General features: G+C 39.4%; 1 protein-coding gene across 1 annotated transcript; it reads left to right on the top strand.

The window, feature by feature from the left end:
- Positions 1-648: 648 nt before the first annotated feature.
- LOC113641941 (kinesin-like protein KIF3B) lies at positions 649-13,509 on the top strand. Its single transcript, XM_027145140.2, has 9 exons — positions 649-816; positions 1,761-3,281; positions 3,447-3,548; positions 3,770-3,892; positions 4,183-4,301; positions 4,898-5,014; positions 8,267-8,372; positions 9,291-9,472; positions 11,538-13,509. Exons 2-9 carry the CDS (start codon positions 1,854-1,856, stop codon positions 11,641-11,643), a joined length of 2,283 nt encoding a protein of 760 aa, XP_027000941.2. The 5' UTR covers positions 649-816; positions 1,761-1,853; the 3' UTR covers positions 11,644-13,509.
- Positions 13,510-13,945: the final 436 nt, after the last annotated feature.

Below are 13,945 nucleotides of genomic sequence, written 5' to 3'. Positions count from 1 at the left end.
AGTATTCACACGATACTGCATTTCATGCTAATGTAATCCTGTTAATGTAGCTGTTTAGATGCTGAAACAATGCATGTATGTTATGTTCACATAAACAGTAACATACAATAAATAAAAGAGCATTATGATAAAGATAAAGAACATTATGAAATAGAAGCTAGCTGACATTTGGTGTGGACACTGTGGCCAGTTTTCCTGGTATATCTCTGTATCCACTGTGATCCTGACCAGCATAAAACACTTACCTAAGATTGATTAAAACCCTGTGTTAGCAGCATTAACATGAAAAAATCTTAAAATGAAAATATCACAAGTAAAACTCCAACTGTAAGCACAGTTAAAACTCATGATAAATAATGAGGCTATAAAGTCACTTAGAGTTTTGCCTGTTGTTACAGCATTAACAGTGTATTTGATATTTGAGCTCACATTTAAAACATTTTTATCTATATATCAATATATCTATCAATCAATCCATCAGATACAGTAACAGTAAACTTTTTGTAGAATAAACCAATTTAAATAAAAATGTTATGGTAAAAGTACAAAAGTTGGTTCAATTTAGTGCAAAAAAAGCTCAAAGTTTACAAATGTTACATCTTCAGTAGCAAGTCTGCTCTCAACGTTCACCCAATGGAGCCGATTCAAAGAGCCGACTCTCTATCGAATGATACAAAACTAATCCAAACACACGGTATCCACTAGACACAAGCACACATACATTCACACCTACACCTCATTCACTTTCAATCACAGAGTAGCGGTCGTGCAGGAATATGCAGAAATGTCTGACGGAGGTGTCGCCTAGGTGTGCAGGTAAAGTTCTTTATTATTAACGTGTTGTTTTACACGAAACTGTGACACAGCAATACGCTAAGCGCTTGTGTTTATAATATGGAGCTAGCTTGGTAGGCTAGTAAATGTTTGCCGTTGCTTGGCCGCTACAGGATGAGGTTGCCAGGAACTGTGTGCTGATTCAACTAGCATTAGCTAGCTAGCTTGTTAGTTACCTACATTTGCAAAACCGTTATGAATTTTTTTTTTTAGCTGGCTCAAGAAGTGCACAGCTTGTGCGTGATTAATCGTCACCTCGGAAATGTAAACAACCATAGCGAGTACAAGAAAACCCTTTATAAAGTGTTAGACTCGAGCTAAAGCCTGCTCTAGCTATGTTAGCTAAATATGCTATATAAATAGGAGAGTTTGAGTTTATTGAGTAAAAATTAACAGCAACATGCTTTATACGTAAAATATTACATTTGCATTCATACTGGTTATTATGACCGAATCAGAAATATATTAGGGTTTATTGCCATATTTCGTTATATTGCCATCATTCATATGAAATCAACTAAAATGGTCTCTAAAAGGTCTACAGGCACATTAGCTTAATTGTTAGGATTTGTAGGATTTCAGTCAAGGCTGGGTTCGTAATGTAATCAGTGTTGATGCCAATTTGGTGAATTTAGTCAGTTTTGTCAGATTTTTTAGACACCTCATGACCTTTAATAGGTTTTGAAACAGTTTTTAACAGTATTTTTAAGTTTATGGTGTTTTTAAAAAGATGCTATATAACCTACATTTCTAAAGTTGTTTAAGTCAAATCTATATCTATATAATAAAGATTTTTTGAGATTTAGGATTTGGCAACACTAGTCTTCACTATAAGGTTGTCTGTGTGAGTAGCCTGCTGCATTTTAACTTGTTTGAGGATACATTATATGTTATAAGTATTCAAGCAATTGTTGTTCTCATTGCAGGTTATGATACTGAAAGTGCCATCACTGTGAAGTAATACTGCAAGCAAATACATCAATGCCAGCAACACCAGGAAGGTAAAAGTAGGCGCAATTATGTCTAGAAGCAAGAGCTCGGAGTCTGTGAAGGTTGTTGTGCGGTGTCGCCCGATGAATGAAAAAGAGCGTGCTGCAAACTTTGAGAGAGTCGTGACTGTAGATGTAAAGCTAGGTCAGATTGTAGTGCGTAATCCAAGAAGTGGGTCCACTCATGAACACCCCAAAGTTTTTACTTTTGACTCGGTCTATGACTGGAATTCAAAGCAGGTTGACCTCTATGATGAGACTTTCAGACCACTGGTGGAGTCAGTGTTGTTGGGATTCAATGGCACCATCTTTGCTTATGGACAAACAGGTACAGGAAAAACATATACAATGGAAGGAGTACGCAGTGACCCAGAAAAAAGAGGAGTCATTCCCAACTCCTTTGAGCACATTTTTACACATATCTCCCGATCACAGAACCAGCAATATCTGGTCAGGGCATCATACCTGGAGATTTACCAAGAGGAGGTCAGGGACCTGCTAGCCAAGGACCAGTCTCGTCGCCTGGAGCTGAAAGAGAGACCTGACACAGGTGTTTATGTCAAAGACCTTTCTTCATTTGTCACTAAAAGTGACCGGGAGATTGAGCATGTTATGAATGTAGGTAACCAAAACCGTTCAGTTGGCTCAACCAACATGAATGAGCATAGTTCCCGTTCTCATGCCATATTTGTCATCACTATTGAGTGTAGTGAGTTGGGTCTAGATGGGGAGAACCACATCCGTGTTGGAAAACTCAATTTGGTTGACCTGGCAGGAAGTGAAAGGCAGGCAAAAACAGGTGCTCAAGGAGAAAGACTAAAGGAGGCCACCAAAATCAACCTCTCCCTGTCTGCTTTGGGTAATGTCATTTCTGCATTAGTGGATGGCAAAAGCTCCCACATTCCGTACAGAGATTCCAAGCTCACGCGTCTGCTACAGGACTCGCTGGGAGGCAATGCCCGCACTGTCATGGTGGCTAACATTGGACCAGCCTCATACAATGTAGAGGAGACTCTAACTACACTACGCTACTCAAACCGTGCCAAAAACATCAAAAACAAACCCCGCATCAACGAAGACCCCAAGGACGCCCTTCTAAGGGAGTTTCAGGAGGAAATCGCTCGTCTGAAGCAGCAGTTGGAGAAACGATCAGGGAAAAAGAAGAAAAGGCAGAAGAGGAGACTTGGGGAGGGAGGAGAGGAACTGGATGATGATGTGAAAGACGAAGATGATGAGGATGATGATGAGGAGGAGGAGGAAGGGGCGGGTGGGGATAAGAACATAGATGATTATTGGCGGGAGCAGCAGGAGAACCTAGAAAAGGAGAAGAAAGCCATTATGGAGGACCATAGTCTGGTGGCAGAGGAGAAACAGCGACTGCTGTTGGAGAAGGAGAAGAAGATGAATGATCTCCATCGGGAAAAGGAGGCATCTGAGATGCTTGCAGCCAAAGTCAAGGTAACTTCAAAGGGCTAGCCGTGGCCCTAATATTAAATAAAATAAAATTCTTAAAATAAGAGTTTTCTATAGGCGTTTCTGCCTCTTTGGCAGAAGCATCAGTCACTAAAGAACCTGTAGTTTTAGAGTTGTAACATTTTTCTCTCATTTTACTCTTACCCTAAGGCTATGGAAAGCAAGCTGTTGGTTGGAGGGAAAAACATTGTTGACCACACTAATGAGCAGCAGAGAATTCTGGACCAGAAAAGGCAGGAAATTGCAGAACAGGTAAAAATCTACCATATGTTTGTAATAAACCTTCCTTTGTGTTTATATATGTGTATAATATAAGTAATATTTATTTGTATATTATAATTAATGAATTCTTAGTTTCTTCTCTATCAATAGTTGTATGTACACCATGATTCTAAAAAAATAACATTCAGTACATATTGGTTTATGGCATTTGTATACCTATTTTTTGGGGGATTTCTTGTACATTTGAGTAGAAAAGGCGTGAACGAGAGATGCAACAAGAGGTGGAGTGTCGCGATGAAGAGACCCTTGAGCTGAAGGAGACATACAGCTCGCTGCAACAGGAAGTTGATATAAAGACCAAGAAACTAAAAAAGGTATAAGGCAGTATCTCGTGAAACCCTGATACACTTATCCCAGTGCCACACACAACCGTGCTGCTAACATATCAGAGGCACAGCTATTAAGATTCTAATTTTGACAGCATGGATAATGCTGCGTACAGGTTTAATTGCAAATTAATTTTTCATTCATTAATTTAATTGGAAGTTGTATCCAGAAACATTTCTGCTTCCACTTTTATCCATGACTAAACCTGAGAAATGTATTTTTATCTGTAAGCACACATTTAGTTCTTGAATTGATCCGCATTCTTTATCTTGCTCAGCTCTTTGCAAAGCTACAAGCTGTGAAGGCAGAGATCCATGATGTCCAGGAGGTACATATTAAAGAGAGGCAAGAGTTGGAGCAGACACAGAACGAATTAACCAGAGAACTCAAACTGAAGTATGAAGGCGTTTACATATTTCTGTCTCTTCCTTACAGCATAACTTTTTAATTAATAATATAACAGCATAACCTTATTTTAATTAATTATTACCTACAGGAGTAAAATATGTTATCAGAAACACTATCAGAAATTAGCTCCTGGTAGAACTTGCATTAATTTTGGACTTATATTATTCTAGGGGAATTTTTATCTGTTATTTTTCAAGCCTATTTTTTTGCAAGACAGAAGAAAACAGAGCTGCTCATTCTGTTCTAAAAATGTGAAATATAGAATGTATTGCTGATCAGTTATGCTCTTATCATGGGGCATCTTGTCCACTTGCATGCATCAGGAGTGGAAGCACCTACGAATCTTATATTCTTCCCTATTATGGTGTTGTTGAATGTGTGTGCATGTCTTGGTATAAACTAGAGGTGGATATTTCATAGAAAACATTGTGAAGGTGGTTCTATGGAATTAATATATCTTTGTGGTGAAGCAGACTGTCTGAAAGTAGGAGCTTGAAATAACTAAATTTTAGTTCATTAACACTAAGAACTGCTTGTTCCCGAAGGCTCATATTGATCTTTGACCTCTGGTTTGTTCTTACCAGGCATTTGATCATCGAGAATTTCATTCCGTTGGAGGAGAAGAATAAGATTATTTCGAGAGCGACCTTTGATGAGGAGGATGACATCTGGAAAATGAAACCCATTACCCGTGTTCAAGAGTATGTAAATGCGTGTGTGTGAACAGTAGCTGTGTTAGGACAGGTCTTTATTTGATTAAATTTTACTGTGCATTTTGGTTGTTTTCATGAGAACTGTTCTCATTCTCAATTTAAGACATATATTTGCATGTTTTCAAGAATAGGGTTTAAGAATAACAAATCTATATGTAATAAAATTACACACATTAGCAATAGTTATAGCATGGACACCAGAGACAGCGGTGTTCATGTATACAACCACCAGGAACTAATAGAATACGGAAATCGGGCAACAACCAACCTGCGCGATGATGTATTGGAAAGGCTTCGCGATCTCGGCATACTGTGGAGACCAGGCCTCCAGTCCCTGGCGTCACCTGATACCGGAGACCAGGAGAGGGGACGCCAAAAGTGGTGTGCGAGGAAATGGAAGCGCGGTAAGCGAGCGGGTGTCCGTGCTACGCTAAAAACAAACCCTAGCTGGCCGGCTCTCCCATACATTCTACTCTCCAATGTTTGTTCCCTGGACAATAAACTGAACTACATTCGACTAGAACTCACTACACGGCAAGAGTTTAGAAACTGCTGCGTCTTTGTTTTCAATTATGCAAATCTCATGTCAGAGCTCCCTAAATTTCATCTGCATGTGGAACTTTGCTACGAGAGGTGAAAACACGCTGGATCTTGTTTACACAAACGTTCCCGGCGCGTATCGTGCGGAGCCCCACCCCCACTTCGGCTACTCAGACCACATCTGTTATCTCTAATTCCAGCATACAAACCACTCGTCAGACGCTCTAAACCGGTTCTGAAGCAGGTGAAACCCTGGCCAGCAGGAGCCACCTCTGCTCTTCAGGACAGCTTTGAGTGCATTGACTGGAACATCTTCAGCGAGGCTGCAACCAACGGCGACATCATTAACTTGGAGGAGTACACGGCATCAGTGTCCAGCTACATCGGCAAGTGCATTGATGACATAACCGTCTCCAAGTCCATCACCACACACTTCAACCAGAAGCCGTGGGCAACTGCTAAAGTGTGTGTGCTGCTGAAGACTAGAGACCTAGCCTTCAGATCAGGGGACAGCAAGGGCCAAACTGTCCCGAGCCATCAGAGTGGCAAAGCACGCACACGCCCAGACAATCCATAGCCACTTCCAGGACAGTGGAGACACCCGGCGCATGTTGCAGGGCATACAAGCGATCACGAACTACAAGACCGCTTCACCTTCCTGTGATTGTGATGCCTCCCTCCCAGATGCACTGAATGACTTCTACACTCGGTTTGAGGTGCAGAACAATGTAACAGCAAGGAAGACCATCCCTCCCCCTGATGACTAGGTACTCTGCAGAGTTAACCCACAGAAGGCTGCTGGACCAGACAACATTCCTAGCAGGGTGCTTAGAAAATGCGCAGAACAGCTAGCAGATGTCTTTACTGACATCTTGTACATTTCCCTGAACAGCGCCGTTGTTTCTACGTGCCTCAAGACAACCACCATTGTCCCCGTCCCAAAGAAATGAGTGGTTGGACAATGGTGGTTGTCTTGAGGCACGTAGAAACAACGGCGCTGTTCAGGGAAATTTTGAAGATATCAGTAAAGACATCCGCTAGCTCTTCTGCGCATTTTCTAAGCACCCTGCTTACAGTGTCATGCCTATCATCCCGTCGCACTCACCCATCGTAATGAAGTGCTTCGAGAAACTTGTCATGAGGCACATCAAGACCCAATTTCCACCCTTACTGGGCCCCCTACAGTTTGCATATCGTCCAAACCGCTCCACGGATGATGCCATTGCCACGGCCCTTCATTTAACCCTCACCCACCTGGAAAATAAAGACACCTATGTACGAATGCTGTCCATAGACTTTAGTTCAGCATTCAATACTATCATCCCTCAGCACCTGATTGGGAAGCTGAGACTGCTGGGACTGAACATCTCCAGCACCACCACACTGAGCACTGGAGACCCCCAGGGCTGAGTGCTCAGTCCACTGCTGTTCACTTTGCTGACTCACAACTGTGCAGCAATGCGCAGTTCGAATCATATTATCAAGTTCGCAGATAACACGACTGTGTTGGGTCTCCTCAGCAAGAGCGACGAGTCAGAATACAGAGAGGAGGTGCAACAGCTAACTACCTGGTGCAGAGCCAACAACTTTCTCTGAATATTGATAAAACCAAAGAGATGGTTGTTGACATGCAGAGAGCACAGAGAGACAACTCTCCGTTGAACATCGACGGATCATCTGTAGAGGAGCACCAAATTTCTTGGTGTTCGTCTAGCGGATCTAACTTCACCTGGTCACTCAACACCAGCTCCATCACCACGAAAGCCCAGCAGTGTCTCTACTTCTTACGAAGGCTCAGAAAGACACATCTCCCTCAATCATCCTGACTACTTTTAACAGTGGGGCCATTGAGAGCATTCTGAGCAGCTGCATCACTGTTTGGTTTGGGAACTTCACCATCTCGGATTGCGAGACCCTGCAGCGGATAGTGAGGACAGCTAAGAAAATCACTGGAGTCTCTCTCCACTCACACACACTCTTCACCCTACTGCCGTCTGGAAAAAGGTACCGAAGCATTCGGGCCCTCACGGCCAGACTGTGTCCCACAAGCCATTAGACTCCTTAATAACTGAACTGTACTGAGCACAACACACACACGCACATCAACTGTATGGACTGCACAGACCTACACTAAATAAACACACTTCCAATATATATCCATTAATCTTTTTACATGCACTTTTTCTGTTTGCACATTGTCTGACATTTCAGTTGATTGCTGTTTTGCACAATCCTTTACAATATCTGATAACTGCTGCTATAACACTGTTCATTCCAGTATTTCTGTGCATGTAATATTGTCTGAACATACAGTATTTACACAGGACTGTGCTGTTTCTGTTTATTGTCTTTTGTGTATTGTCTTGTCATTTTTTGTTTGTACTGTCTTTTGTCTCGCACTGTCTTGTTGGTCTTGTCCTGCACTATTTGCACTAGGTGGCAAGTAAGGAGTCCTTAGCCTTGTCTTTGTTCTATGTGGCACCATGGTCCTGAAGAAACGTTTTCTCATTTCACTGTGTACTGCAACAGCTATAGATGGTTGAAATGAAAATAAAAGCTTCTTGACTTGACTTGAGCATTAAAAGCATTTTGAATGGCAATAATAGCCATTGTAATAGCCGTTGTCAAGTAATGACAAGAACTGTCTCTCTGTATTTCTCTCTTTCTCTCTTCCCATCTATCTGTCCATGCATTGATCAGTGACCAGCAGATGATGAGAAGACCAGTGTCTGCAGTCGGGTACAGGAGGCCGCTGAGTCAACATGCATGCATGGCCATGGTGATGCGCCCTGAACCCAGATATAGGGTGCGTCTATACCAGTATACTCCATAAATAGTGCTGGCAATAGGAATGTCGCAATTGGATAACATAGCAAATGAATCATTTTAAAAGGCAACAGTATAAATGTTTGAGACAACAATCATGTAATGGATTAAAAGTTGAATATTATGGATTATAATGGATTATTTATGGACAAATGCTGTAAATAGGCTAGCAAGGTAATTTGACTATAAACTTTGATGCATAACAAATTAATTGTTAAGGTCTGAGTGACTTTTATGAGGGTACGATTAAGAGCTAGATGAACTGGTCAGAGCATCTCCCAGTATGCAGTTGTTAGTACCTCCCAAAAGTGGTCATGGGCACCAAAGACTGTTGCATTTGATCTGCAAAAGCTAGCCTCTCTATTCCGATCCCACCGAAGTGTCACTTTAGCACAAATTGATAAATGTTAAAGTGTTCTAAGATAGAAAGGTGTCAAAACAAACACAGTGCATCCCAGCTTGTGGTGTATGGATCTAAGTATCTATAGATGGGTCAGAGTGCGCATGCTGCCACCTGTCTTTTGTCAAAAGCACTTACAAATGCATGTGAGCATCTGAGCTGTACCATTGGTGAGAGCTATTTTGGGACCTACACAATATTAATGTGGTTTTAATACTATGGCTGATCAGTGCATGTAGCTTTATCATTGTAACCAGCAGATAAAACTATTAGATTTTGCAAGTGATCCAAACAAGGTCAAGCACACAGCAAGGTCAGATGTGTGAAAATGTTGTACTTCAATAATTTACTTACTAGTAGTAACATTAAGAGAGATACTTTTGAGATGAAAGAGACATTGGCATCTAATTGTTAGATTCTTTTTCAATAAGGAATAAATAAGAAACCTCCTTTTTTTATTCAGAACCTTTCTAATTACTCCCCTACCCTATTTCTTAGGCTGAGAATATCCTGATGCTGGAACTTGACTTGCCTACACGCACCACTAAAGAGTATGAGGAACCCATGATTGCACCAAAGGTGGCAGCTGCATTAGAAGATGCATTGAGGGAAGAGGATGACATTCAAGTAGATGCTTCGACCTTGGGCCAAGCTGGATTCATCAAGAAACCAAAAACAAGGTGAGAACCCCTTCATAGTGCATTCTTTCATTTTTACTTTTTTCCTTTGTCTACAATGCCCCCTGTTTCTGAGTTGTGACTTTATGTAGTCCTGTCTGACACAATGAGTGTATCTGACAGACATCACGATGACTCTGATTCCCATTGTGCTCAGTTCAAGCAAGTTATAAGAAACATCAACTGTGTTCCTCTAAAGGGGGTCAATAGGCATTTTGTGTCACTTTTCAATGTCTGATTAGACTAACAAAAAAATGCTTAGGCTTGGAATAATAAAGTTTTCAATTCCAGATTCAGTAACCAACATAAGAGCTCTAGCAAATGATTCATCTTAAGAAACAATGACAGTATCTCTCTCTCTCTCTCTCTCTCTCTCTCTCTCTCTCTCAAATGACAATCAAAAATATTAACCTCAAAAGACATTATTGTGATGTTGAATGATAATGACAATAAATGACAAAACTTCATTAAATAACAAAAAGTATTTATTGACTTTTGTTATTTTAACAACAGAAGTTGACTTGAGAGTTAAATTTTTCATTTGAACTGTAAAGTTAAATCCCACCAAAAATTTAAATCTGGTGACTGACAAGGATGTTCCTGGATTTTTTTTTCCTCAACCAAGCTTTGGTTGACTTGGAGGTGTGCCTGGTATCATGACCTGATTTAAGCAGTCCATAGAACTGTCTTGTCTTAACCAAATGTTGATGTTCCTGAGTGGAGTGCGTATTAGAGTCTTTCCATTAAGTCATTAAGTACTTGTTTATTCAGTCTTATTCCACTGAAGCACTTGTACCAGCCTTCATCAGATCATCCTGTAAGTGTCTTGCAGTCACACAGGGTTTTTTCTTAGTTGTCCTGACTTAGTTGGCACAGGCCTTTAGTTGAATTTGGGTTTTCTGCCACAGCCAGGCAGGTTTGCAGCTCTTCCATAATATGTAATCTTCCTTATAATGCTCCCAGTGGTCTATCTTGGATGATGATGATGATGATTCTTCTTCTTCTTCTTAATAATAATAATAATATTATACAAAAGGCCCTTTAGGTGTGATGAAATAATCTCCTCCGTCAACTTTTGTGTAAGCCCCTTTGTCTTTCTCATGATTGAAACTCACCTTGAATACCTTCATTGGTAGGGTTTATATATATATATATATATATATATATATATATATATATATATATATATATATATATATATATATATATGCGTCACAGCTGAAACAAATGATTGATCATTTCTAAGTTCCCAAAGGCTTAATTATGTTCCACACATAACTCTACTTTAGGCCATAAAAATGGTCAAAAAGCTTTACATTGTGCGTTTTCTGTTTTTATTTTATGTATCACTTAAATCATAAAGAATCCATCCAAAGCAGAATATTTCTCTTTGAAAAAACTGTCATTGATTCATTTTTAAAATCTTGTGGTGTTGAATATTTCTGATTGCAACTGTACACATAGATAGATGCAGATAGAGAGATACATAATGTATACTTTGATTTTAAGACACAACGGTGTTTAGAGCTCACTCGGATGGGTACAATAAAGAAAAACACATCTTACGAGTGTCAGTTCTGCAGAAAGAAAACCTTGCTTTTTAAGAGATATATTACGACAAGCCTGACTAGATTGAGCTGGCAGGAAGCTTATAACTCAAACTCAAGTAACTGTTTACAATTGTGGCGAGCAGAAAAGTCTCATGAAAGCTTGAGGTAGATGTGCTACAGAAGACGACCACATAAAGTTCCACTCCTGTCAACTACAAAAAAAGACTGTCAGGCTATCAGAGAGTACAGACTCATTGACCCATACATTTAAAGTAAAGTATTTTTTCTTTTTTCTTTCTTTCCCTCTAATCTTTCATTTTCTAGCTTCAGTGTGTTTGTGCCCTTGAAACTACAACCAAATATGATTTTGATATGCTTGTCAGCTCACCACAGTTGTTAGCGAGTTAATTTATTCTTTACTGATCTCCCTCAATACAGGTGTATGTGTCTATATATCTTTATTGCACATTGTAAACTTGTCTGTTTTTGTTCTCCTGTTCTGATTCCTTCTTTCTCAGCCGTCCCAAAACAGGAAAGAAAGTGAACACCTCCATGTCAGCTCACAGCCTCTCCAGCTCAGGACCCCCACTCTACCCCCAGTCTCGTGGCCTTGTGCCCAAGTAACACCTCTAAATACTCATTCTTTATCCAGATCCGTCTAGACAGACTAGAATGTGTGTTATGCCCATGGTCTGAAATGATATGCTGAAGGTTGTTGTTAATAAAATCTCCAGGTTATAAAATGTACCCCTAAATGTATTATTGGGTAAGCAGACCAAGATTTCCTCTCCTCACTCTTCTTTTTTGTTTTCCTGTCCCACCCCTGGGAAACATTTTTAGTACTACTTTAATGCTCTGGTTCTGCTGCTGACTGGTTTTAAACATGTGCAATTATAAATGGGATTAAATAATATAATATAAAAAGGCCCATGAGCTTTCCTGAACAGGATAAGTGAGCTGACTTTGACATTTATATTCAGAGGCATGTTGCTCTCTTATTCAGAACATAAAAATTGCTTTTAGTATCTAGTCTTGCTGATAACCGATGCATCCTCTTACTGTACCTATAGTGCAGTGACAGTAATTTGGACCACAGTTGGCAAGGAATCAATTGCATGTACATGTTAGGTTCTATCTAGCTAAGTATGTAATTTTTTTTATTATTATTGTAGATTTAACAAATTGAATGGTTCACTTGAGGATTACACTGGGTGTGCGGAGGCGTTTTTTCAGTTTGCCTCCAAATATGCACCGTAGTGTTATTTGCTGAGTGAGAGAGCACACTACATTCCAGATCCAGTTTCCAGCATCCATCCTTCCTTTCCTTTTAGCACTAGGAACCATAGCTGTGAGGAGAGGAGGGGTCAGAGAGTAGGTCTGGATTGGACTGACATTAATTAGAGTTGTAATGCTGTTCTGTTCGAGTCACCCAGGTTGGAAGGACTGGAGTGGGGAAGTTACCAGGTCAACACATACTGAATAATCAGGGTTCCAAGGTGCCTTACCTTCCCTTTTTATACAGAAAAAGAAGACATTTAGTCAACCATTTGGTCAGACTGTCCCTTGGAATAAACAGAAAGCTTTAAATTCAATTTAAATTTAAGCACCCATGCAGTGACCAAGGAGTGTATGTTTGCACTATCACAGTTGTTTTGGAATATCACTGTGCTTTTCCTTTCAAAGCATCTGGAGATGGTCAGTTCCTGTTACTTCACCCTTTAAAAAACACTGTTGTTAAAACATTTGAAACAAAGAACACATTTTTCTGCTTTTGCAGGCAGCATCCACATAGCACTCTGATAAATATGTGATTTTGGGAGAATCTTTAAACATGACTTTTGTTTCAGTAACACTAAAAAACTGTAATATGCTCCTTTTCCCCAACCTCTGCCCTACCACTAAGGGTGACACAATTGCTTGCTGCTACTGTAGGGTTTCATTAAACCCGTGTACGGAGTTTGTGTATGTAGAAATGTCAGTACATAATTCTCTTCTGTACTGTTACAATAAAGTGATTAATAGTCATATAGCAACATTTACAATACTAACTTATCGTACTGTTACCTTTTGTGTTCATGAGCATAGAATGTATTTTTTTTCCATTTGTATTATTTAATGTTGTGTACAAATATATTTTTGCATTAATGATTTTTAAGAGACTATTTCATGTTAACTTGTTCCTGTGACTTCTTCAGAATTAAGTTCAAATCTTAACGTGTGACAGTGTTTAGTTTCTCAAAGCTGTGTTGTGTTGTTACCTTGATTTAAAAAAATCAACACGTCAGGCATTTTGTTTAAATCATGTAGAAAATAAATGTTTTTTTTTTGGTTTTTTTTTTTTTTTTAAAAAGCACATGCACACCCTCTATGTAATGGTTGTTGAATTCAGTCATATAAACCAATACTTAAACCAGAACCCAGCTTTGACTTTATATTTCATTCCTGACCATAAAACCATTTCCCAAAAATTATATACAATGATTTTATATACATTTGCCTGCTGGCTTTTTTTTTTTTTTTTTTTTTTAGGAAATTATAATCTTAATGTTGATATATTTTGGATTTATAAACATTTTTTTAATATTAACTGAGAACATATTAAGTGGCTTTGCATAAACACCCTAAAATTATTCTTTATAATTGCCATGTGTACCCTGAAATAAGAAACTTCTACTATACTTGGACATAAGAATATAAAAGATTTTTGCACAATTTTTATGAATATTCTTAGCATATGGCTCTGAGTGGCTGTGGCTAAAATGGTAAACACAATCATGTACAATACACTTGTACTGCCACATACTGTATAAATTAACAATTAATAAATACTATAATGTTAGCTTTCACTGTTAGACATTCAGGAGCATTGGGTCACAGGCAGACACTGCATACCTTTATAGCAGATAACAATTTGAAGTTTTCAGAA

Source organism: Tachysurus fulvidraco, chromosome 23 (genome assembly GCF_022655615.1).
Source record: "Tachysurus fulvidraco isolate hzauxx_2018 chromosome 23, HZAU_PFXX_2.0, whole genome shotgun sequence".
Lineage (NCBI taxonomy): Eukaryota > Metazoa > Chordata > Actinopteri > Siluriformes > Bagridae > Tachysurus > Tachysurus fulvidraco.
The sequence above is the reverse complement of the archived record's forward strand: the minus strand, read 5'-3'. Positions and strand labels throughout refer to the sequence as shown.